At 38.8% G+C, this 26,840-nt stretch overlaps 1 protein-coding gene across 10 annotated transcripts in view; it reads right to left on the bottom strand.

The window, feature by feature from the left end:
• The window catches only part of SPHKAP (SPHK1 interactor, AKAP domain containing), a 64,479-nt gene that overhangs the window by 32,362 nt on the left and 5,277 nt on the right, over positions 1-26,840 (bottom strand). For 6 of the 10 annotated variants that reach the window (XM_071437560.1, XM_071437569.1, XM_071437559.1 and 3 more), the window contains exons 2-3: positions 13,869-13,971; positions 7,962-8,072 (exon numbers count right to left, since the gene is read on the bottom strand). In XM_071437560.1, the coding sequence (XP_071293661.1) occupies positions 7,962-8,072; positions 13,869-13,971 (214 nt within the window). Of the gene's footprint in view, positions 1-7,961; positions 8,073-13,868; positions 13,972-20,177; positions 20,295-26,840 lie in introns of all 10 variants that reach the window. The other 4 variants (XM_071437562.1, XM_071437563.1, XM_071437564.1 and 1 more) reach the window with 1 other exon arrangement.

Consider the following 26,840-nt stretch of genomic DNA (forward strand, 5'->3'; position numbering starts at 1 on the left):
CTGCCATTATAAAGCATGTCATGGAAAAGACACTTTCCTATAATTTCTGGGAAAGAGAGATCTCAACCATTAACAAACTACTAGCTGAAATGTGTGGGTTTCAGGTAATATTCTTCAGAATGTTCCTTCAGAGTGTTCTCCCACTTTTTTAATCATTACTATTATTTTGCCTCCTATTACTCCACCTCAGAGCAGTTTTGGGAAGCAGGAAGGATTTTGTTTCATTTCCTGCTATTAAATTGGTGTGCTGTCCTGTGTGCTCTATTCACCTCTAAAAAGTGTCTCCTTCTCCTGAGCATACAGACAAGTATCTACTGAAGAAGTGTATATAAAATGTATATAGTATATAGTGCTTTAAGGACTTATATAATTTTGTGAAGATCTACGATATTGTAAGAAATAAGGAAACTAAAAATTACCACTTGTTGCTTTTCTGTTGTGGGTATTTGTTTTTAGATTACAATTTCCTTTCCTCCACTGAACAAATTCTGGTGACTTGTTTTCACTGCCATTGGCTCTCATCACTTCTTTTTGGGGTCATTAGCAGTTATCACTAATATGCAGAATGCACAGTTTTAGTAAATAGGAGACTGGGAATGGTATAAGAGATGTAGCTCTCTCCTCTGTGCACAGTAAAATTTGACCTTTTATATTTAAATGGTTAAAGAGGGTCTTGAGCTGGAATATGTCTTGTATGAGGTGTTTGAAATATCCTGATAGTGACTCAGAATTAAAAAAAAAAGTTTCTGGAAGACAGAGCTAATCATCCATTAGCATTTGGATGCAATGCTTGTCTCACATTAATTTCCATGCTTGCCAAAATGATTCTGGCAGAGGAACCAGCTGTGAAATGTAGAAATTAAAATATTAGTTTGGAAGTACTAGATATGCCCTGTAGCTACTTGCAAAAGGATTTGCATGAATGAAAATATGAGGTAGCAGTATTACACAGGTGTGAGAATTTCTGTCTCCCCTTTTCTCCTTGTGCCCCCTGCTTTCTGTGCTGAGCACGGTGTCACATCTATGGAACATCCCTTGGGCCAGCTGGGGTCTGCTGTCCCAGCCTGCTGTGCACCCCACTGAACTCACTGTGGGGACAGTACACAAGCCCTGCTCAGGAATAGCAAAAGCATTTCTGTATTCATTCCCTGTGTTCAGCAGAAATACAGAACATAGCCCCACACCAGCCACTGGGAAGGAAATTACCTCCAGCCCAGCACACAGCGGTAACCTCAGAGTATGAAGCAGCTCAGGCCCATCTTCTGTACTACAAATAACTCCAAAGGCTTCATGGCAGGTATCCCTCAGTGGGATACAGCAGTACCTTCCTTATCTCACCAAAGTCAGATCAGGCTACCATAAAAAAATCCATTTGTGTCAAAGTAGGACCATGGTGCTCTCCTGACAGTTTCTCTGCCCAAAATTACAACAGGCAGTTGGGAAAACATCAACTTGAAATGAGGTCTGAGCCTTCCTTCTCTTGTGTGGTCCTTTGCATGATTAGAGAGAGGCAATTTCTCTAGCTGTGAATGGAGGAAGTCTTTCTCCCATTGTTGCCCTATATTTTCATTGGGATGGTCACAAAAGCCACATTACTCCCTTCAGTTTCCATGTAAAAACCTCTCCTGTGAGCTGCACAACTGCTATCTAACATGACATGAGGTTTCCAACCACTCTCCTTGCAGGCCCTAATAGAATGTTTCCAAAAGCAGACAGCTCAGTGCATCTCCTGTGAGTCACTCAAATTCACCTAAATAAGGCCCTGACATGACTCTCCCTTGTCTCCCCAGCCCAGCCACAATTCTCTTTCTGGTACACCTTGTATGTTGTCAGAAGGATGTGTTATACTGCTCTCCTTCCAGCATTTTTAGCAGTAATGAATATGAAATTTAGTCCAAATTATTCTTCAGAAGGTGCTTATCTCAAATGACTTGGTGGATTTATGGTTCCTGATATTTTAGAGCCTATCCCTACTTTAATGGCTGGACTGCATTAATGAATCTTCCTGTGTTATCTCTTCATAAGCCACTGCTTCAAAAACAGCTGTGAATATTTTCTTCCCATTAAAGCTTATTCCTTTGGGTTTGATGTAATTAATTGCCACTTAAGACTTAGAGAAAATATTCCAATAAATATTTATGCCACATGCACCATCTCCTCTCTCCAGTGCTCTGTATACTTAATGTTTAACAAATTCCTGCAAACCTCAGCCTGCAATTCATGTTAGAGAGAGAGACTGTGGTTGTAACAGCAGCACAGTCACAGATGTCCACTCTGGAGGTAGCACAAGAATCTCATTTCTTGATAAAGCAGGTCGTGGAGGCACCGAGAATATGCCAGAGTGGAATGCTGGAGAGGATACAGCTGCAATACCATGCCTGATCCTCCCAGTGCCTATTTATAGCTTTGTCAGAGTAAGGTTAAGCATCTGCTTCTCTTAAGGACAGACAGAAAACCACTGCAGTGTGAGACTGTCACAGAGGGACAGGAAAGAAGATGGCAGATCTAGACAGATGATTAAAGAGTGTCCCAAGTCTGAAGTTACAGGAAAGAGAAGAAAATCTATTGTCAGTCTTTCACACTCTGAAATTCATGAGGCTGTGAATTTGACTGCTGTATGATACATGTGTGGTACTGCAAATGTGGAAATGCAACCCTTTAAGAGCATATTTGAATTCTGTCTTAACATTAGCTCATATGTGAAGATATATTTTTCAGAGCCAAGTATGTACAAGAGCAGAAAGTGAAGCATATTTTACAGATTATACAAGTAATCTTTTCAGTGGTCTTTGAAGCGAGTGCTCAGTCTGCCTGCACTGTGCTCCATAAGGCAGAGAGCAATTGGTGAAGAGGAGGGGTTTTGTTTCCCTGTGCAAGCCAGAGAGGGGCTCTCTGGAAGGTTCAGCTCCTTACCACAGCAGCATGAACACCCACACATGCCTGAGAAAGGACTCCAAGTCAATGCCAGAATTTAGCCTGCTCCTGTTGGTTCCTGCACCTTGTCAGGATGTAATTAAGGTATCGTCAAGCTGAATAGGAAGATGAGACTTAAACCTAAAAATATCTCCAGTAATTATGGTTTAGATCTGGAAAGCAATGGATGGATTTTGATTTCTGAAAGAGACAATGCTGTTCCTGAAGATGGTTGAGTAATCATGGAGTGAATGGTAAAATAAACAGCCTTGTAATTCCCTGTCTATGACATAGTGCTGAGGTGTGCAAGCAATCTCATGAGGGAGGAAAAAGGTCTCAGTACGTAGATCTGGTGGTTTTAGGCAGAAAAATAGGGCTTTGCTATGTTTGCTAGCAAGTGTAAAACTTCATTCAAACACAATAGAACAAAGCACCAGTTTCAGCTGTGCATGGTCACTATTCAGGAACACACATGGCTTTGTTTTAAAACAAGCCAACAAACAAAAATCTCCTTTGGGATTCAAGATTGTACTTCTGTATCTGCCTGTGTAAAAAGCCTTGCTGACTACTCCTAGCCTGGGGAATAATCCTTCTTTCTGAGCTCCTGTAGGGCTACACCATCACTCTTCAGTGAGGGCATGCTCTCATTCTCTGGACACTCTGAATAATGTATTGGATAAATGGGCCCTGACTAAGGGATAGAAAACGTCCCTGACACAGTGTCTCCAGTATTGTTAGCAAGTTACCTAGAAGTAATCTAGTATCAAAGACTGATGAAAAAAAAATCTTTGTATTTCTACCTAAACATGCAAAGATACGTAGTGCCATATCTTTAAAAAGACTTGGGTGAAGTAAAGAATGAAACCACTCATAATATACTTTATTTCAAGTGAAAACTGCTGTACTTTATTTAATCAAAATACACCTTGCCAAAGATTTTTCCTTCCTGCATATGTTATCATTCAGTTTGAATTAATTTGTGGTAGCTGTTTCCTGGATGTTTTTGTTCCATCCCTTGAGTGAGCAATGGCATTTATCTAACAATATGGTGAGATGATTCAAGGAAGACTTGGCTAGAAAAACTAATTTCTTAATTTCATAGTTACTTTTCTCTCTGAATTGATTTACTGCACATTTGTACAAATGCCAGGGCAGTAAATGAGATGAAGCAGGAGCTGGAGGAGGAGGTGAGACCTAAGAAGCCCTGATTTCACCAGCTCAAATTAGTGCATAAGGGCATCCTTAACCTCCTCCTGAAGTTATTTGAAAGCTTGATGGCTAAACTGCAATGGAAGTGAAAATGCTGAAATACCTGGTTAGGACAGCAAAGCCATGTGGTTGCAAGGCAAGCAGCCAGCTCTGAAAATCCAGCCATTGTGATAGTAAAAGGACATTCCTCACTATGTCAGATAACAGAGACACCACAGGCCATGTGCTCCATCATCACATCACCTGTTTGCTTTAGTAACAATCTGGTTTCTCTCTCACTTGTCACTCACTAAGGTAAGCGTTGCTTCCCCTCTTTGCAAAGCTCAAGTTTGTCTCCTAGGCTGGGTATGTTCTCCTGCACTAAACTAAGCATTTAACTAACCCTAAACTGGAATTCTTTCTCCTTCTGTGCTGCAGATGGATTAGGGTTTTTCCATGTGGCATTACCCCACTCAGTGGCTGCTGCTGCCTCCACTGTCCCACTCCCCCAGTCATGCTGTCCTCCACTTTGTGCTTCCACCATCATCATCAGACCACTCTGCAAAAAGTGCCAATGGCACAGGGGCACAGAAGAGCAGCCAACAATTAGACAAGAGGGTGTGTAACCATGGCTGAATTTGACTGAAGTTTGGGCTGCTGTCCTTGTCCTTTCCCTCTGCTCTGACCATGTGGGCTGGATCTAACCCACATCCAACTGCCTGTGTCTATGCAAACAGCCTGCTTTACTTACATCCCTGTGAGGAGCATTCTGGAGTGAGCATTTTTGTAGTTACAGAGTAGGAGCACTTGCAAATGGAAAAGCTGCTGGACTATTTCAAGAATGTTTCAAAACCTTTAACACCTTATTGAAACTGCTGTCTCATCCATCTGCCTGCAAATCCAGTTTTTTCCTGAGCTTTAAGGAGACATAAAACAATTTAAAATGAGCCCTTGTCACATCCTGACTCTTTAAAAAAATATTATCTAGCTAAAGTAAGAAATGAGCACTGCTTCTAGGTGATTTGTTTTAATTGAAAGGCAGGTATTTCCCACCTTCCATACTGCCATTTAGGGGTGTAGTTTCTGCTTTTCCAAGATATTTGCCAGGAAGTTTACAGGATTTCTGCCAGTCTGGAAATCCACTGCCCCTCTCACAAAGGCACACTGCTTGGGAAGGAGAGGTTCCTCCTGCCTGCACCAGTGCTTCTCAAGGACAGTTCTCTGCTAGGCTCTGTGGAGTGGGGGTGTCTTTGTCCCAGCCTGTCTGTGTTGGGACAGGATGGGCGTGCAAAGAGCAGTGGGGTGTGATGATTTTGTGGGGAGATCATTGCAGCCTGGCTTGTTTTGAGAGAATTTTTTTTTTTCAGTGTAAATATATTTTCTAATGGCTTTTTGCTGGCCTGGAGCATGAAAGGTCAGAGAATACCTTGAAAATTCACTTATAAGCATCTTGAACCAAATGAATGCCAAATATCTTGTAGGACTATACCACCATTTTTTTTCTTCATTTAGTTTTGTTTCCTGCTCTTTTCCTAAATAATAGTTTAATGACTATGTTCATGAAGAATTCCTAAAAGAAAATTAAGATACATCTTTAGCAGGGTGGCAATACCCCCTTAAACATGGAGACACTGTAGAAGCATTGCAAAGAAAAGTGTTAAATCTTAGCAACTGCTAAGATAAAGTCATCATTGACATTTCTGTGTGCAAGATAAAGAGACTGTACTTTAGGAAAGTCCAATGCTAGAAGAGAACTATAAGTCATCTAATTAAGCAAGAATTTAGATTTCTTAACTTGTACTAACATAAGCCAACCACAAATATTCAGCACTGGTAATTAATCTAGTTCTAGATATTTGGAGAGAAATCAAGGACAAAGTATCTATTAGTTTTCTCTTTTCCAATAAGGTCTTCATCAAAGCATGTCAAAAGCAGGAAACATTTGTTATAGGTCCAGAGAAAGAAAGCTGGCAATACTGGAGTAAGAAAAAGTATCCATTTTTATGTGAAACTACTTTTATGAGGTCACTCCACAGGGTAAGAAGAATGTCACATTACAGAAATTTTAATTGCATTTATACATCACTATGTGGATCTTATGCCTTTTATGTCTCACAAATTCATGTATTTTATCCTATTAGGTGGATTTTGATTATGTTCTCATTCAGTAGAAACAAACAAAACAAGACATCCACAATTAAACTACTTGCAAAATACTACCTGATTATATTAACAGGAAGCTATGCATCCTAATCTCAGTGGTAAACTGCTGCTAAAAAGTACCACTGTTAACTGAAGTAAGTTTAATGAAATGTTAACCAATTAGACAAATATCCTCCAAAGAGAAAAAAAACCACTTATAATATTAGTGTAGAGGAAAAAGCTCTTTAAGGTACTTTAACCTTTTAAAGCAGACAGCATGGCAAAATCAGAAAATGCTGCCTGAAATAAGGAGGGTAGCATGGCATAATCTTTCTACAACAACTTATCTTTGCTTGGTATGCCCAGCCTATCAGAGATAAATATAAGATTCTATTAAAAATTAAGCAAAAAGTCAAAGCTCAACAGGTAAAAAAGCAAGCCAGAATTAATTCTTATATTATTATTTGAGGTAGTAATTTCCTCTGAGAAAATAAGCCTAATTTTTAGGATATTAAATACTAAATAGTAAAATTAAGTGCCTGTAGTCAATATGTTTTACATTAAAAGTAATCCCTTCCTATATGAAAAAACGAGGATACCACTGGTTATCTGCCTGAGGAGCCTGCTCTGGTTAAGGATGTGTTCAGGTTCTCACCTTGTAGGGTTGCTCACTTGGGACTAGGTGCTGTATTTTGCTCACTTTGTCTTGTGGAAACTGATAGAGCAGTGCTGGGTGTGACTGAATTAAGCCCAATAACCTCTGGCCATATTCCTAAATCTCAGGGCTGCAGTGACACTGCTGTGTCCCTCCTGTGGCTCTCAGGCACTCTGTGTCACCCCGGGCAGGACATGAAGGCTCCATGGATGGAGATTGAATTTCCTGGCAGCTCCAGCCTGGGCTCATCAGCTGGAGCTGAATTCCCTGTCCCTGAGGGAATCCCAGCAGGCTCCATGAGAGCCCTCAGCTGGTCTTTAGGCTGTGTGCAGCACAAGCAGTGCTGGAAACCTTCTACCTGAGATAAAGCTGATCTTTCCTAAAGCCCTTCTTTGCTCACTGAGACCAGGGAATAGCATTCCAATAGGATTCTGGGGAAAGATCTGCTCTTCTCAGTCCTCCACCAAGTAAAAAACTATTAAAAACATAGCCATGTATTTCCATCTAGTTTCATGTAGATAGTTTATAAAGCAACATAACTCGTATTTCTTCATGCACATTGTTAAACAAAAGCTGATCTTAATCGCATTATAACCCACAATAATGAGATTGAAATTTAATTTCAAGTGCAAAATAATTCTGTATGAGCTCTTCAGCAGCTTCCTTTCATCTAACATGGAAAGAGCTTTTTCTCTTTAATTGTGTCTCTCTGCCTTCAGGAACATTGAGCAGCCTTTTAAACATCTGCTCTTTCCAACCTGCCACTTAACAAGTTATGGTTCAGAATAATTTTCTCTTTGGCTTATTTTTCTCTCTTGTGAGTTGCAGATTATGAACATAAAAAAATACAGAGAGCCACCAAAGTCTGAAAGCCAAATATGGGGAAACCTCTGCAGCAGTCCTTATTAATGTGCTCTGCATAGAAATCTGTATTTTTAGTTTGTAAGTTTGCTTTTAAAAGAAAGCCGGAAATTACAGACTATTTTTGGTTTCACATGCACTGTTGTCAGCTCCACAGCCTATCCAAATAACTCCCAAGGAGGAGATGGCAGTGAGTACTTACTGAGGCACAGTTGCTTTCCGACTTGTCTTCTAGAAAGCCAATTTGGCATGGTGTCCTCTGATTCTGCAGCCAGTAGTCTGTTGATTCGAGCAAACTGTTACTGCAGAGAATCTGTTAAAACAGTTAAAAACAGTTAAAATAATTACAAATTTTTCTGAACCCTATTGTACTTTGGGAGCTGGAACCCTATTGTTGTAACTCAATGGAAATTTTGTTGACAAATTTGGGGGAAGTAGGTTGGGTGGGAAAGATGGACAAGACAGACCTATTTGGTTTGGACCTGTCCAGTTACTGCACCTTTAGTCAAATCACTTATATATCCCCTGAAGTGTGAACCTATTTTCTTCCAGAACTGAGAGTCCTTGGGGGCAGACACTTGAAGGAAATGCCCAAACCCAGTATTTTTATTGAAAAATATTGCTATTAGTTTTGTTCTGCATTAAAGTGATAAACAGACATACTAGGAAAACGAATTATTCGATTACACCAGAGTACACCAACTTGCAGCCTTTATGACTGACTGTATCTCTCCCCACAGTAGATCAGTACTACTCATTCTGCCAGCAGCCTCATTTCTGGGACTTCCAAGGCTCCAAACTCCTTCTTCTTAAACAAGTTTTTCTGTTTTCTGAGAAGCTGAATATTTTGCACCTTCTGTAATGAGTCCTGAGGTCAGTCAGCACCCTGAGACCAAAACCTTGTGTTTAATTTCTGCGTTGACTCAGCCCTACAGCTTAGATTAAACGGAATTCTTTACTTTCTGCCTCTCTACTAATATTCTACCATGAAAAAGAGGGACCATAAGTATCTTTAAAACAGCTAGGGAACAGCAGGAAGAATATTGCTGCACTATTGGTGCTACTTACAGAACATTTCCTATGGCTTATCATCTTCACTAGGCAGCAATGTTAAGAGGTGTGTTTGTGAAATAGATGTATATTTTATTTGTAATTCTTGCAATTCTTGACTACCTGGAAATAGCCTCTACGCTAATTTTTGGACTTTAAGTAATTATATTTAAAAATAGAAATTTGTTGCTATACCTAGGGAAAGAAAATCTATCTACAGTACTTTCCTTTACCTGACTGCATGTTTTGTATTGACACACATTTGTCCTACTTCAAGAACACTTGATCTCTAAGCCTAGATACCTTCTTTAGGAAGGGAAATGGGAATAACTTGTGAGTCCTTCTCATTTCTCAGGGAAGATGAATGACTGTGGAAAGCTCATCTGGCCAGTTGACACAGTTTTCTAATCCTTGGGGGCATCCACAAGTAAGCTTATTACCACCCACAGAATAACTCCCACTCTAATTTTTATCTTTCTGGTAGAAAGTGAGTTGCACAGTTAATATTTCACTCCCTGTATTATACTTTTATTGATTTCTGAATAAAAGTCAGCAGGAGAGCGATGAGGAGGTAATGGGGAACACCACAGGCCTGAGCTTGGCCTGCTTCATTCCCCTTTTTTGGTGCCCTCCATGGAGACTTCCCACCTTTGTGGTTGTTTCTCAGTACACCAGCCCTGCTATGCGTTTTCTTCCAATGAGCTTTAAAATAAAAATTCAAGGTTCACTAAATACTCATGGGAAGTGACTTTCTTCTGAGAATGCCAAAGGCTCATGAATACTTCACAAGCTTCTTCTTGGGGGCTGCTAGCTAATCTTGTTTACCAGTGCAACCACTCTGCACTCAATAAATTTTATAACCTCCCATCTCAGTGCAAAAAGATTCCTGCCATCATAACTAACTCCAAGACTAGACAGGGAAAATAATACTCTCCATATCCCACAGAAACAATTTCCTGTTAGTGTAATCAACTGTTGTGTGGGTTTGGGTTTTTGGTTGGTTTTTTTTTTTTTTTTTTTGAGGAAATCTTGAAGCATTATGAACTGGTTGGTAAAATGTAGAATTAAGCATTGTTTTCCTCTTTCTGAAAAATTACCATTCTCTGAGGCTTTGTGAAGACAACATAGAATAGAACATACAAAACCACACATAAACATATATATATATATATATATATATATATATATATATATATATATATGATTTCAGATTTAATTAGTCTCTAGACATTCTCATCCTCAAGGGCTGAAGTTCTAATAACCTGTTAAAACATTATTTTGCATACATAGGAAACTTAAAGCTCAAACAGCTTTTGCTGCAACAAGCAATCTTGTTTAATTCCCTTAAAGGTCACAGTGAATTTTTCTTCAACCTTAATCACTTTAGATCTTTCTTTCCCAAAACTCAGTTTCTGAGAAACTGTGATAGGCAGAAATTTATCATGCCAAAACAAGCTGCAGATATCTTTGGTGCTGCTCATCTTTGTCTCAGAAGGACTTTGTCTCATTTCAGACCAGCTCAATCATAGCAGATGTATATTGTACATGACAAACCCATGAAATGAGCTGGGCAGTCCACACTTCACCTACTTTGTCTCCTGTGGGATGTTAAATGACCCTTGGTACCTTTAATTTTCTTTCAGAGACTTTTTATCAGGAAGCAAATACTGGTAAAGACAAATGTTTTGGTCTGGTCAGGTCATGGTTGCCAAGCTTGAGTCAGTCCAGGGTGGTTTATGAGTTCCAAGGCTTTATATTGCATTTAATTTTTTGTATGCAGCTTTTCATAACAGACTGCAAAGTCAAGGGTACAAATTCCTACATGGAAGTTTTGGACAGCACGTGATTTCTAAGTAACCTCAAGTAGAGAAGTTGGCAGAGGTCAGCTGGTCAGATCTAAGGAACAGAGGTTGGCTCAAAGTAATTTGGAAAGGCTCCAGAAACACTCCAAAAAGACAGTGCTGTGTGGATGGGGGAATGCAGGAACGTGTGCCAGAGGTGTCCTTGCCCATGGTCTGGTTTTACACAGGTCTGAGTGGTGTCAGGAGAGGGAGATGACATTTGAGCCATGGTGGCTGGAGTGAAGGGTAAACCTTGGATCAGTTTAAACTCCATCTTATGAAACAAATTCTTGCATTAGGACCAGATAGACATGATATGGCTCAGAGCTTTCCCCTTGGTACTTCTGTGGAGGAAGGATAATTTGGGCTACCCTGCAATGCTGAAAACAGGTAGGGTTACACACATCTGCTGTGCAAAAATGTATCTCTAGAAGTCATGTGAACTTTTGGGCATATTTCTTTGGTAACAGACAGTAGTGTTGTCATCAAAGGCACACATATGGTAAGAATAAATGAAATATATCCTACAGCCTCTTGCTATTGTAAGGCACTTCTCCCTGTGAAATAGGTTCATGTGTTTAGACAAAGTGGGAGTTTGCACATGCATGAAAACTTGATTGGATATTCATGCTTTTAAAAGAACATACGAAATCCTTATAGTAAAATAATATATGACTGCAATGATCAAAAGTGTATAAGCTTGAAGGAGTTGATCTAAATTAACAGAGCTAGTTAATTAATCAAAAGCAATGTGAGAATGGGTACTCTTTGTATCTCTACCAGCATATTACCACTGCCATTCTTGCATTTAAGCATTTTTTTTCAAAATATACTGAGGTGACCTGTACCAAAGGACAAGAAAATGAACCCTCTTGTCCTTCAGCTGGCAGTCTGCAGTCGTGCTCTTTAAGGCAAACAGTATCAAAATTTCATCCTCCTGTCTTGTACTTATCTTCATTCTTATCTAATTAAGACAAGTGCAGGGCCAATCCCACTGACACATTGTTAGAATTTTTCCTATCAGCTGAAAACTGAAAGCAGAATTTGATTCATTGACCACACTCATGTGACAGCTGCACACACTATACTGCTGTATATCTGGTTTGGAGCAGGATCATCACACTCAGAAAATAATTCAGGATGAATCTGCATCATGCACTAAATGTGAAATCAGCAGTAATTCATGGTTCTAAAAAAAAGTTTTCCACTCTCATCTAGAGACTCAGCCGTCAGCATTACTCAGTGTGTTGTGAATCAATGAACTAAATCAGCCTCTAGCAGAGTGTGGATTAGAAAAGTCACTCTTTCCCAGAGGAAAATATGAGTTTAGTGTAACAGCTTCCTGCTCCCTGATTTAGATCAGAAGACATTAAAATACAGTAAATATCTAAAACCGAGACAGCATTAAAAAGGCTCTGCTCCACAAATGAAACATCTGCGTCTTCGTGACTGAACATCTTAATTGCTTTGCTTAATTACTACTCATCAAAAAAGATAGGAAAGTGGGATATACAGAATAAAATGAGATATCAAGGGGCACATCTCCTGCATTCATTTAGGTTGGTCTGTGTAGTAACAGGCTACATCTCATATGGTTCCTGACAGGAGCCATTCATGCCAAATATAACTACTCAAACCTGCAGGTCAACTGTTTAAACTGTTCCCTTGCAGCAGGAGCCCACAGTGTTTCACTCCACCACCAATTACTGCAAAATCACTTCACACAGGCTGAAAGAGAACTCTTCATCCTTTTCCACACACACACACAAAAGGTAAACTTTCTGTGACAATAGTGTAAAGAAGCCAAAAACATCCTGCTGTTTGTCAGAACCGTTGTCAGAAGTTAATAACTTTTCTTTTAGTGTGCTGACAGTCATAAAATTGACTTGTTTTACAATGAACAACTCATGTGATACAGGCTACCCTTTATAAGAGACTGATATTTGTGAAAGTGACCAAGCAGGAACCCTTTTTGTAAAGGTAGTGGTGGCACTTAGTGTTGTGCCACTCTCCTTCACTCTTATATAAAGTAAACAACTCTGAGATTAAATGAAAATTTAAAATGTTTTCCCACACTGTAGATTTTCTGTCTATATGAGGATTCCAATTACAGTCAGCAGTATTTTTAAAAACTAAGTGTTATTTTGCAAATGAACCCTTTTATCAAATGAAATATTGACATTTTATCTTTTAGCCATGTTGGGGTGAGGAAGAAAAGCCTAGTCCCAGCATACACATCTGTCTTATCAAGTTCTCTTTTTATATCAATGATATTATATCTAACAAATTTTCTGTGCAAGGTTTTCAGTATAAGGAAAAATCTTTAGCATCTACATGTTTTATCCTTCACTCTTCTTACAGAAAACAAACAAAAAACTCCAAGCCCAAAATGAAAGCATTATTAAAAGACAGAATTATGAGAAGCCTGAATGAACTGTGAAAGTTTAAAATGAATGCTATCTTTTCAGCTCTTGAATTATGCCTGTGGGAGACAGTAGAGCTCTGAGGTTTATTGCAGAGTGAGAGGTGAAAGGAAGCCTGTCCTCAATAGTCTCTGGTAGTGCCCCCTTCCCTCAGACTGTGCTGCCAAAACAAGCTCCTAGGAAGGAGGAATAAAAGGTCTTCACCTTTTATTAACAGTTGTTCTGAAATTAGCTACATGCATAAAATGACATTCAACCCCTCCTAATGACATACATGTGCACTTCCCCCCCCCCCCCCCCACATGCTCTAACTTAAATTAATAATAGCATATAAATCTGGTTTTAGGAAACAATAATAGCAGCCTATACCACCTCTTGTTGTAAAACCATTCCAATCAAAGTTTTTTCATGAAGGACCCTCTATTGCATTGATCTGAAGAAGCAAAGCTCTATCTGGGTCCCAGAAACTTGTCATTTATTGAAGAGCAGTCCTGAAGGTATTCATGCTATGCATGGCTTTTATTTCATATCATGAAATGTCAGATAATGAGGTAAATTAGAAATTTTCAATGGGAGTTTACCTCCCATATATGTATAAGGTATTTTGGGACCAGACAAGTATAGACCAGGCAGACAAAACTTGCAGGATACCATAAGAGAACCACTAAGTTACTTCTCTGTATCAAACCTTTTCTCAGTATCACTTAAATTTTGTATTCCTCACTAAAGCTGAAAGCTAAAAAGCAAAGCTATATATATACTGGACTTTGAATACAGCATAAACTTAAAAGTTACCTTCTTACATGCTGTGACAGAGCTTCCCAAACTGCTTGCAGAACTGTCTGTGCTGCTGCCTTGGCGCTCTGGGACTTCATGCATCAGTGGAGATTCAAAGTTGCTGAAGAACAAAAAAGAAACAAGCCCCCAAAAACCTTTCCAGTGACTCAGCCACATAAATAACTCAAGTAATACCAAGACACAGGTCAGTAAAGAGATGTAACTTAGAATACTAGATGCTGTCTGTACTGATGTTACTTACTAGTCTGTTTATTGCTAATTTTCCCTTTTTGGAAGACTATCCTGAGCTACACACTTTGGATACAAAATAGCAGAGTGATGTCTCTTGAAGACTAGAGGAAAGCATAAACTGCCTACAACCAGACCTGTCTGTCTTGAATGCCACTGTAAAGAGTGGTACTAGCTTGTTTTCAGAAGCAGGCAGCTTGGAGCAGCAAATGAAATACTTGCTGCAATAATTCCGCTTGGTAAACAACAGAAATATTTGCTGCATTTTTACCTGCCAGGATGGAAGAAAAGGGATAGTGATTACAAAGTAAAAAACACAACAGGAGAGGCAGAATTCTGTAATCCAGAGAGGACTGCTCAGTACACTGTAGGTTTGGGGCTAAGCTAAGTCATGCACATATTCTGTTTTGTGATTCAGTGGTACACAATAAACATGTTTACTTTGGAACTGTGCAGATGTGAAGTACAAAACCATAAAACCAAGTTCCCCCAGCCAAATTATTTGCATACACAGCAAGCATCAATCCTCATACTTTTCTTTTGGAATAGTTTAGGCCAGGCTTCAAATATTTTCCATTGTTTAATAATCACATTGGTCCAAGATTAATGAAGCTTCTCCTTCTGGTCATGACACGATCACAGTTAAAGGCCACATGTGCTACAGGACTATTTATACAGGAACATACTAGGGCAAAAGTATCCTACATGATCATGTTCTGCTTCCCAGACTGGCTCTTTGGAGTGCTTTTAATCATTGCAAGTCACCTGTGAGAATATGTGGAACATGTTGTGATGGACCATGAAGAGTGACCAGGTTGCCATGGCTTGAGTGATAATCCCTCATTGGTTCCCATGGGATAACAGACTGTCCTGCAATGCTCAAACCTAAAGTGCATTTTCCCCAGTCACCTTTACTGGAGTGTAAACCAGTAGGTTAAGAGGAGGCCACTCACTTTTCCTGAAATCCAGAGCCAAGCATGACTAAAGCTACCTTTCCCTCAGATTCATGTACCTTTCACCTGATACTGCTTAGGACTAGCCATGAATATATGCATTCCCACTGGTAAGAAACTTTGTCAATGAGAATTCTGCTGACGTGTGTGGTGCTATTCCATAATAATTTTAAAAAGTATCTAGATGTGCTGGAATTAGAAGAGTGAATAAAAAAATATAATACTAATTTAGGACTTGTTAATTGCTAGCTGGGGGGAAGTTTCATGAATCACATGGGAGGACTGAATATAGATGCACAAGAGAGACCAGAGGGTTAATTGACTTCACTTGGAAAGTGTGTTACCACTTAATAATCTGGAAGCATCATTTGTATTTAGAAAGAAGACTTTTGCCTGTTTACAAAACGCTGCTTCATTGTTCAGATGATACAGATACACAGTAATATTTCTGAGCAGTAATTTCTCTGGCATTTGACACAGCAAAATAGCATTTTATAGTTCTTATACTGAGTTCTTTAACAGAATGAGGGAAATTAAACACATGAATTCTGGCTTTCTATCTCCATCTAAAGTATGAACCTCATATTCAGAGGGTCAAATCTTATATAAGTTAAGTATCCTCCATGATAAGTCCACATTGAGATGCAGCTTTTGGATGAGGTAAAACTCACCACTCCTAGCAGAAGCTGTGCATTGCCTCTTTTTATAAAATGCACCACCTCTGCAATCTAACAGAAAATTGCAGCTCAAGGCTGCCCTCCAGGCTGAACTACAAGGCCTGTTGTACTCTTTTCTCCTGCTCTTCACTGAGAGGAAGGCTGAGGGCCCTGCCACAGGGAGCTGAGGGCTCCTGATGACTATTGGCTCTCAGCTCCACTGTGTGCAGGGAATTGAACTTCAGTGCCTGAAGTGTTGTTGAGTCTAACATCAACAAAGATAACAATTTGACAACTACCTGAAAGCCTTCTTTGGAACTTAATTAAACAGTACAAATAGAATATCGCATTAAAGCATAGCTGAAAAATGTAGTTGAAGAGTTGTATTCTGGAGTATAAACAAATCTGTGCTATCTCTAGACAGTATTTCAGCAAGGGGTAGCACATGACATGGCCCATACAAAGTAAAGCTCTCCTCCAAGTCATGTGGAAAGTGAAATGATCTGTAAAAGCTTCTTAATCCCGTAAAATCTGTGTTCTTTTCAAAATAAGCCCACTTTTCCTTTGAAAATGTAGAAAACCCTGTCAAAAGCACATTATGATTGAAATAAATGTAAAATGCCATTAAATATTTTAAAAGAGACTAGGCTCCCACTCATACTAAAGTTCAGACAGGAAACCCAATTGCCTTTGGTGTTCCCAAGATTTGGTCAACCTAAATCCTCTTGTCACCTATCCCAGTCCTCAGAGCTGTGTTTCACATCCAGCTGATAACTTGGAGCACAGGAAGAATCAGCAACTGTGTTTCACAGGACAAGGGACGATGCATTTACAAGTATCTCTAACACTTTCAGAGCTTCTTTTTTAGGTTCACATCTCTTGTTCTGTAACTGCTGAGCAGAACCCCTGTTCTCAGGCTGCACTGCAGTCCAACTCCTGAATTGTGCCAGGGACAGGAGCTCTGGGCTCCCACTGCTTGCAAACAGCTTCAACCAGTCAGGGTTCAGTCACTGAAATGCAGAAAATTTTTAACAAAGAAGTGTCGAAATAGGAGAGCTACATTCAGTTTTAGACTCCACAGCCTTTTCCTTATTGAGTTTATGGCTACACAATTTCTAGAAGAAGCACAGGGAAACCCCCCTGGCCGCTCTTGCTGGTCAGTCAGGTACATGACTAGGTGTGACACAAAGGAGATTGGCAGCAATGCATGCCAACTGATGGGAAAATGAGCACCCAGCTGTGCTGCTGCAGGCTGGGAATTCAGCACCACAAAAGTGACTCTTCTGTAACTCAGGAAGTGCAGTGTATGAGGTCCTGCATAGATACTTGCAGGGGCACAGGTCTTTCTTCCAACACTGAACAGGGATTTGGCTTTTCAATGTCTCTTTTTCAATTATCTCAACTCTCAGCACCTTTTCTAAGCTTTCATTTTAAACAGGTGTTTTCTCAAGAGACCCTCCTCAGGCCATACAGCTCTGCCACCCTCGCTCTGTAGCAAAGGCAGTAATATAAACCTATTTTTCACTAACTCTCCAGGGAAAAAATATTCTGGCTTTGAAAAGCTTCTGCTCTCATTAGTTCCTCAATAGCAGGAAGCAGAATGAAACTCTTGCAGAGCTGCAGCCAGCTCATCATCAAGTGATAGCTCTGCATTCACAAACTATGCTGGTTACTTCATATTAAGAGCTTACACCAAGTGCTGGACTTTCAAGACATCTGGCACAGATTGGAGCCTTTTCACTACAAGATAAAGAAAGCTGTTAGAGTTTTTAGGTCTCAGTTCTCAAGTTTTCTTGGCTCCCTTGTTTATTATGTGATGGAGAATGCTGATCTGTGTTAGATGTGCTCATCTGACTTGCAGGTACCCCAAAAAGCCACAGGCAAAGCAATAAATCTCCGCTAAGGAATGGCTCATTTTGAGAGTTTTCTTTTGATGTGAAAGATCCTAACCTATAATTCAGCTTTTGAAACTGAAGTTGGGAACCTGGACCTAAGACTTGGTGTTAAGTGCATAATTTTCACTTTGGTATTTACATTAACAGAGAAGTCTCCACACTCATTTGCCACCAGGTGCTGTCTTACTGATTCATGAATTGTAACTGATAACTTTTTTTTTCCTACAAGCTATATGCACTCACAAAGAATATAAACAAATTTCCTGGAAATTAGAGGTCTGTAGTAAATGGCTATGAGGTTTGTATCATTGACTGCAATAATAACACATGGTGTATTACTGTCCAAAATGCAAACGAATTGCTTCATCTTTCCTATGTTAAATAATTCAAAAACACTGACCTCAATGACTCAAGACTTAATCAAAGAACCCACAGCTGCTCCTAAAAATAATTATCTCCTTTGCAGATGTGGCAGATGGTGCTACATCAACTAAGATGAGGTAATTTAAAGAATTCCCCAGGTTATCACTAAAGAAAATTAATCTTGTGAAACAGTATCAGAAACTTCAATTTCCTACCATCTTGAACAAGCATAAACAGCTTCCCAAAACTTGCTGTTCAATAATCATTCCTAAGAAGCAATCTCAATAAATAGTGACCATTACTTATATATTTTTTGAATCAATCATATTACAGCCTGCTGCTTTTTCACTTTTCATTATGACTCCTAATCTTGGAATTTTGAACATAGAAAACATAATGAACCATGAAAAAAATAATCTTGAAGGAAGCAAACTGAATGAACACAGGGAGGTTTCTCAGTGCAATTAATGCCAAGCTATAGTGAGCCACATTTCTGTTGTTCTGCTAATATCTGTAGTGTACATCATGAACAACAAAAAAGGGATTAATCTCATTTTGAACTAAAAATATGAGAGAAGTGAAAACAGAGCAAAGTACCTTAGCATCTTCTTGCTTCTACCCTTCCAAATAAACCTGAAAGGTACTAAGCAACTGAGGAAGGCAGCCAGCTTAATCCAGACCCTAAGCAAGAAGCAGTTTTGAAAGGCATGCAGTGTTCAATCAGCATCTCTTAACTTCAAAGCCTTTTGAAGTGGACAGACTAGTCATACATTTTCCTCATTCTACCTTTCAAATTTTACAGTTTTAAAATTTACCTTTGCAAGTAAACAGGTCAGCAAAGTCACTAGGAGCAAAATCTTTAGATGTAACAGTGTCAAAGTTACTATTCCAATCTATAGAAATGGTTTTTATTCAGTCTGGACAATGTGTATACTTCAATCAGAGCACAGATGGTTAGTCAAACAGATGCTCTATAAATATCTCAAACAAATGTCTTTCTGATTTTGTTATGGATTTGGAACTCAAGAACAGAATATAATCACTGTCAATATCAGGATTGCATCTTTTAAGGTATTAATACACTTTTTTCAGTCTCCCATGGCTGGTATTGGCTTCATGGGAAACAAAAATACTGAATATTTCCCTTCACTGACTGTGCACTCTGACAGGTACAGGACTCAGTTTTACAGATGAGCACACTAAAAAGACTAGAAGTTTAAATGCTTTATACTCTGATTTCTCATTTCATAGTGTCTACTGGGTACTCTTGATTTACATTTCATTTTTATCAGTGATACAGCTGCCAAAAGACCAAGTCTTTAGCTACATGCTGATGAAAAACAGATGCAGAGAAAGGATAATCCATGCTGGGGTACACTTCACAATGCCCAAAGAGCCCTGAATGACCTCCAAATTAAACCAGTAAATAAATCTGTAAGTCTCCGTAAGCAGTAGCAATCATCAGCCTTCTTTCAAATCATGTTTTTAAAATATTATCAAAGAACTGACAACAGTTTTACTGAAGAACAAATGTAAACAAAACTAACTACATTTTTTTATGATCTACTTAGAAATATTCCTCCTTTCCTGAGTTTACTGATTGAATTACTAAGGCTAAAATAACTTTATTTACAAGTCTGACAAACTCCTCCACATTCAATAGCTATGGCAGGATATATTCAGTTCAGAGAGCTGACAATCAAATCAAAGAGTTGGCACTCAGGAGCTGAACAACAGATGATTGGGCTGGTGGCTTTTGATGGTCAGTAATTTACTGACAGTGTCAGCCCAATATAAAACTGATGGGCATCCTGCCTTTTCCCCACCTACCCCTGGATTTGACATGCCTTTGAGCCAATTCTAGACAGACCTTTGTTGGTAGAATGGCTACTTAATAAGGAAAACTTCCAGAAAGTAGTTCTGGAAGTTTTCCTTATTATTTCCTTACTTCCAGCCTTGGACCCTAGTCAGAGGAAGCTACAGGAAAGAACAGGAGGAACTGTGAGATCTCTTCTAGTGGGAAATGCCCACAACAATTCACAGGTTACTGGAACTGCTGCTGAGTTCCTGAGGAGGAAGGTGTTTTAGAAGGTACAAAAAGATGACCTGGATCAACAGCTGGGGACCAGCAAGGTCTGCTGAAGAAGAAGGACTGACTTGGAGAAGATTGAGGACAGACCCTTAAATGCAGGGAAGGCTAAAGGACTTTACCTTATGGAGATGGACTGAAAGACAACTCAGACTGCTTTTCTGCCCCAAAAGCAAGGAGTTTGTACTCAGGTCTGGAGTGCCAGCCAGTGGGAAACTAAGGCTCTGCTGAGGGTTTGACTGCAGGAAAGATAAGAAATCTTGTTAAAGGAAGGATTCTTTGAGCAATTAGTCTGTACACACATAAATGAGCAGTGCTGATTGGGAAGATGATTTTAGAGAGATACAGGCATAGGTATCACAGAAACATCAGAACAAGGCAGTTTCATTTCCTCTACAGCAAAGCAATAGAATTGCTACTATTTAAGCCTACTAAGTCAGCAAAAACCAATATAAAATCTGAAAAATTCTTAAAAAGATGTCCCACAAAAAAATCCCTTATTCACCTAGCATGTGTAGGTGTACTGTACAACATTACTGGTCCTTGTGCTGTGGAAAGGAGAACAAAAGAGGAAATAACTATTTTTCCATTCTAGCAAAAAATGTTCATGACCGTGTATTTATTAAGAAATTTATACTATTTCTGCATGTTTGATGGCAATGCCTATTCTTAATATAGGATGTGTTGTTAGTGCAACACAATGTAATAGTTCAAATGTATGATGTTATCTGATCCTCCTTTAAAAAGAATGGAAAAAACATTGTGACACAGCTGGAAAGTGGTGAAATGTGGTCCAATTTAAATACATAACAAATGTGCAAGCAGCTCCCACAGATTTCATGTAGAAATAGAAATTCACAGCACTTTTCAGGATGAAATCAAAGACATTGAAAATTAGGCTGTCATGCCATAAACCACTGGGTAATTTTTCACAGCCTGTTTTATTTGCTCCTTGTATCTAACAAACAACTTGAGTTCCCTGGCTGCTCCTCTCATCCTTTTGCTGTGCACAAACTGTCAGCTGGGAGTCTCAGGACAAGCAGTGCAACACCACACAGGAAGACACCAGTGTTTTTATGTGGAGGATGTAAATCTCACCTTAACTCATTCTTTAAGTATTTTTGGCATCCTATTTATATTACATAGCCAAACATCACAGACAAGCTTCTCAACCAGCTTTTGTCATGAACAAGTGTGTGATTCTCATTTGGGGAATCAGAGCAACAACAGTAAAATACTGACAAAACAAGCCTCAAAGCACAGCATATGCAAACAAGTATTTCACTATCCGACAATTTTTTTAAAGGCCATCCTCTAAAGACCTCATATTTAATTTATGAAAGCTTTTCAGTGATTATATTCAAGACAGATATTAAATATTTCTGAAGGGAAGAGTAATGTGACGAAGATGTTCATAACTTAGAAGTAAATGCACATGTCACGATTTTATTTGAATAGAAAATGTGTGTAGCTAATCAAACCTTGCTAGCTGTTCGTGTGTTTTCCTTTTTAGATTGATTACAAATCAAATAGACTGTACAAGCATAATTGAAATGTGGTAGGTAGTCAGGATTATGTGCATGATCAGAAGGTGAACATCACTTTCATCTTTTGAATGGCATTTTCCTAATAATTAGCAGACTTTCTGAAATTCTTTGTACCACCTCTCCACAGAAATAATAAATGTGGCTTTGGAATTATGAGATTAAGGAAGGAGTCCTGTCTGTACCTTAATACAGATATTTAAGATAGGAGCTTGGGAATTTCACCCTGTTGCAGCATCACTTTCAGCTACTTTTAAAAACATAAAGGGCAAAACTGGTAGTGAGAATGGACTACTGACACTGGAAAACCAGATTTTTCGTAACAGAATTTGAATTATGGAACAACCTGGGGCCTTGGAAACAAAAAAGTAGGCATATGACAAGCCAAGTGGTTATAGTATCATGATGTACAGTGTTCTTTACTACAAAGCATGAGAATTGACTTCAGTGTAGTGAAGATGCACCTGTCCATACCACAGAAGTTAATATCTCTGAATACCACAGGAAATGATAACAAAACATTTATTCCAAATGCCTGAAGACTCCTCAGCCACCAGTAAGCTGCAGAACTTATCAGTAAAACATGACAACTTCTTTTTTCTTTACCTTTTCTTCCCCCTGTTTTTTGGGCGGGAGGTGGAGGAGAGAAGAATTTCTGTGATCTAAGTCAATCAGAGCAGAGGGAGAAAAATATGATGAGGTGATCAGGAATTCCTATAATCAGGAATCTGTCAGGCATGCACTAGGTGAACCAGTGTCACACATAGAGTGACACTGCAGAGTGACCCTTCCCACCAGCAAATAAATAACCGGGTCAGCCTGTGTGGATGCTCTCAGTTGTGCAGGAGGGAGTGCTTCAAGTCAAACAGGCAGATTGGCCTCACCCTCAACACAATGGTGGCCTGCAGGTATTTTGGGAGCCACCAAAGACATTTTGAACTCCTCTTTGGCAGAACAGATTTTAGCAGGTGTTTTGAACCCATATGCTTGAATTCATCCCTTCTACTCAACAAGAGAACCAAGATTTTGCTGCTGTGAGCAAGGCTAGGAGATCTGGTTGATACTCTTCTAAGGAGAGTCTGCTCTTCTTCCTCTGTTCTCAGTAACCACACTGCCCAATTGTAACATCATTTCTACAGCTGTAAAATGAAGGCAATTTGTAGCCTATTGTAATTAGTTCCTTTGGTCAGGCACCTATACCAACATATCTATGCATTAAAAATAAAACTGGTCAAAATGACACCTTATAGTTGGGATATTGGTCCCTACTAAACTCAATTTGCTTATGGGAAATATTTTACCTTAACAATATCTAAGTACTTTCAAAAGTACCTATCCAGCAAATGTATTCTTTCTAGTGAATGCATATATTTCTTCAACTTCATTGTTTTTCCCAGCCCTTTCAATTTGCAAGAAAGCCAAGTTGGTTTAGATTCCTGCTAAACCTTCCAAAATATTGTCTAGGATTATAATAGAGTTCAGAAAGCAATATGTTTTTACCTTGACTAATGATACTAGAAAAGTAAAACAATAGTCTAAAAATAAGTGTTTTCATCTGAAATATTCACAGAAATTTCCTATTCTCTTTAATCCAGTATTGTTTCTTTGACCACCTGCAGTTACATTTGTATACTAGTTAAAATGTCAGGGTACATTCTGCTTATTTTAATGCCAAAGAATACATTTTGTCATGGTTTATTCACAACAGATCTTATTTTAACATATTTTACATGCCTGAAATATTCGTGAACAATTCTGATTTGCTACTAATATCCCAAAGAAACAAAAATCTTACCAATTTTGATGCTGTGTGAATATGTCAATGAGTACAGTCTGTGATTAGAGAGAAAAAAAATCTCAAAACTCATTAGCTTAAAAGTATGTTTTTTTAAAAAAGCATGATAACATTGTAAGAGATGTGAACAAAATGAAGCTGCCTCTAATCACCTTGGCTTTTAATATGATAAAACATGGTTTTGTGCCATTCTGTCAAGATACTGCAAACATTATATTTGGTTTAACTTGCTTCAATTTGTGAATTTTTTTTTCCATGGACTGTAATGTGATTAACAGGTTTGTGTGGTAAGTGAAGGCAACATTCACAATTTTTTCCTCACTTATACCAGCTTAAAAAAAGCATGAGATTTCAGTCCAAGAAACTTGAGCTTTTTTGGCAATATGAGTGCTTATTTCTACTCTAAAATCTACAGCCTTTCATACTCTGTAATGATGATGGGACATTATCTCTGGGAGTCTAACAGTGAATCAGGTCAATGTCTTGTTAATTTAATTAATTCCTTGGTAGCATGATGTAGATAAACTGCCACTGCTTTGCAATGAACTTCAGACTAATTATGAAATGTTGTGATCCCTGGGTTTGACGTGGTTAACTTGCTCCCACTGGGATGCACAAGGTGCAGCAGGACCATCTGCCCCACAGCCTGAGCTCAGGTTCAGCTCTCAGACAACTTTATCACTGCCTGCAGGGTGATTCTGTGAGTACCTGCCAAATGAGTATTCTTACACTCACAACTAATGAAAAAAAAATATAAACCAGCTCTTCCTATTAACTTCATTCAGATCAGAGGTTGCCACTTGTTTCATGCCTTTGGGTGTGTTTGAATTTTACTCTGATCAACATTAAGCTCTTTCAATTCAGATGAACAAAAAAAGAAGTATGCACTTAAATCCAGGTTTCACCAAATTCCTTCCTGTTGTTTCATTAGTGGGAGTCACTGTAACAATTGCAGCTACAGAAAGACACAGGTAACACGGAGGTCTGGTTCTGTGTATGCAAAAGCAATTCATGCAAAGTAAATCCAGTCCTACAGCCTCTTTGTTTGTTTCATTATTGGACTTGGACTAGTATTTGTATTTATATTACTTGTTTATGATCTCTTGCTATTTTTTCAGTAGTCAATTATTTTGCTTATACATGATGCCTTAAAAGCCTTGCCTTCTGAATCAGAAAATCACCTGTTGCACTCAACAAATACGTACTTAACTATGAAATAATTTTTCTTGTATGAAATAAACATCTGCTACTATTGCTAGTACCAAGAGCCACCTCTCTCTTATAGTCATATACACTGTTCCATAATGCACAGATTTCCAAGATCTCAGAAGTATGGGTATATTTGTAAAAGTACCAAAACTCTGTGTTTGGTAGCTATACTAACCTTAAATAACATCATGCAAACACTGATACAGGTCACATATGCTACCTTTGGGAATGTGGATAAAGTGACCATTGGATTTCACTGAATTTGTGACATGTATTATGTTTAGGATTGAAGGTCTTAGCAGATACAATGTGATCTATAACTAAGCTCCCTAAGAGCTGTGCTATTACTTCTGTATTTTTAAATGTTCAAGAAGCATTTTGTTTTATTCCAGTTGAGGGGAAGGCCTTATTCCAGAGTTTATGTGAGGATAACGGGTTTTCATTTCAACACCACAGCACGCAAATCTTTTCCTTTTAAAAATAAATGACCTGTTCATTTTTATTAGATGTCTACAATGGTAATACACATTTTTCACTGAGAAGGAGGACATTGCCCTGACAACATAGAAGAGGAACAATCTATAAGTATGTTGTTGAAACATTACCCTGCTGATTTGATTTCTTCTCTTTTCAAATTGAAATAGCACAGATGGTTATAAATGCATCTTGGGGGAAAAGGATTGGGACCTGATTTAAACACGGTTCTGAAAACTAAGAGTCGTTTCTTTCTCCCTTTAATATTCTGAGGAGCCACTGCATGTAATGAGCAGCTCCACGGCTGATGGAATGCCTGTACATGAAATTCTGATAACTGTGCAATCTCACAGAGACTACACGAGGGCCACAGATATTTTTCACTGCTAAAAGAAAATACAAGTAAGTCCTATGAAATTCTGTGCATCTTTCTGTATAGAAAGTTTTAACTACACCACAACAATGTACTTGTTCAATGTATTTCAATTTCCCAGCAATTCATGTAATAGATCAAAACTTTTCCAGAAAATAAAAAAGCTCCCATAATACTTGGAAGATAGTTACTGCAAGTGCATGGAGCCAGCTCAGGACAGTGCATAAAGGGTAAATTTCAGTCTTAAAAGTCACTCCCTAGGGTTATACAGGGCTTGCTGACCAGTTCTGAATTTCACTAGCAGTGAAATATGTACTCCAGCATCAAGTTCTGTGTTAGCAGTTTTAGAAAATAACTTTTTCTTTCAGTGATAAATAAATTTAATTAAGACTTACAAATGATACTTTCTTACATAGCAGTCAAGAATAATTAGATGTAAAAGAAATTGTGATGCCACAACCAAGAGGAAACCTAACTTTGATAACTACTCATTGTGTGTCGTGGGCACTTGCAGTAGCCAGATATTTAATAATAACCAGGCAAGTCTTGAAGTGAAGAAAATTACTGAGGGAAACCCCAGAGATTAATGACAACAATCCAAAGGTTGACAAGACTGAAAAAAGAAGTTTTAAAATTCATTCTGGGCAGCAAATTAATCCCAGATACTGTAGTATTAATCTGCACATGCTAACTTTGTAGTTCTGGTTAAAAGACAACCAGAAATATGCAGTATGGGTTTTTTCTCTCTTTCAGTGAAGCTGTACTGCACATGCTGTCTGAAGCACTATCGAATCCACCGATATGCAAAGAGGTGGTTAAAAAATTGGGAAACAACAGCTACCAATTTCTGGCACTGAGATAGTGAGAGATATGAAGTTTTTCAAAGCCCTCATCCCCTGAGTGCCAGGCAGGCTTCCCCTTTCTGCTTCTCCCCAGAGAGCACAGGCAAGAGCCTGTTCAACACATCAGGAGAAGAGGAGCTGCTGCTGCATTTTATCCAGTGAGTTGGTAATTAAAACCATTGTTTTGATGTAGAAGTTTAATTAGTTTTCCTTCTTCTGAGTTAATGCTCAAAACTACATGGCTATTAGTGCTTGCAGGAAGGAGGAGAAGGGTTGGTGTGCATAGGCAGAGTGTGAACAGAGTGAGTGACACTGCTGCAACTACTGCAGCCACAAAGGGGAGAAGGGATGCACAGGATTAGAGCTGGAGCTGAAAGAGGAGATTAATGGATATTTTCAGGAAAACAGTGAGAAATTCATGTGGGAGGCTAGGGTAGGCAGGATTAGAGAATTCAAACCAGATGGGATTGATTAAATAAGGAAGAAATGGAGATGCCAAGCCTGGACATAAGCAGCGTGGTTTGGTCACTGTAGTGTACAAGTGGGTT

Source organism: Agelaius tricolor, unplaced genomic scaffold, assembly GCF_023055355.1.
Source record: "Agelaius tricolor isolate 1412-34295 unplaced genomic scaffold, bAgeTri1.0.p SCAF_12, whole genome shotgun sequence".
NCBI classification, from domain to species: Eukaryota; Metazoa; Chordata; class Aves; order Passeriformes; family Icteridae; genus Agelaius; species Agelaius tricolor.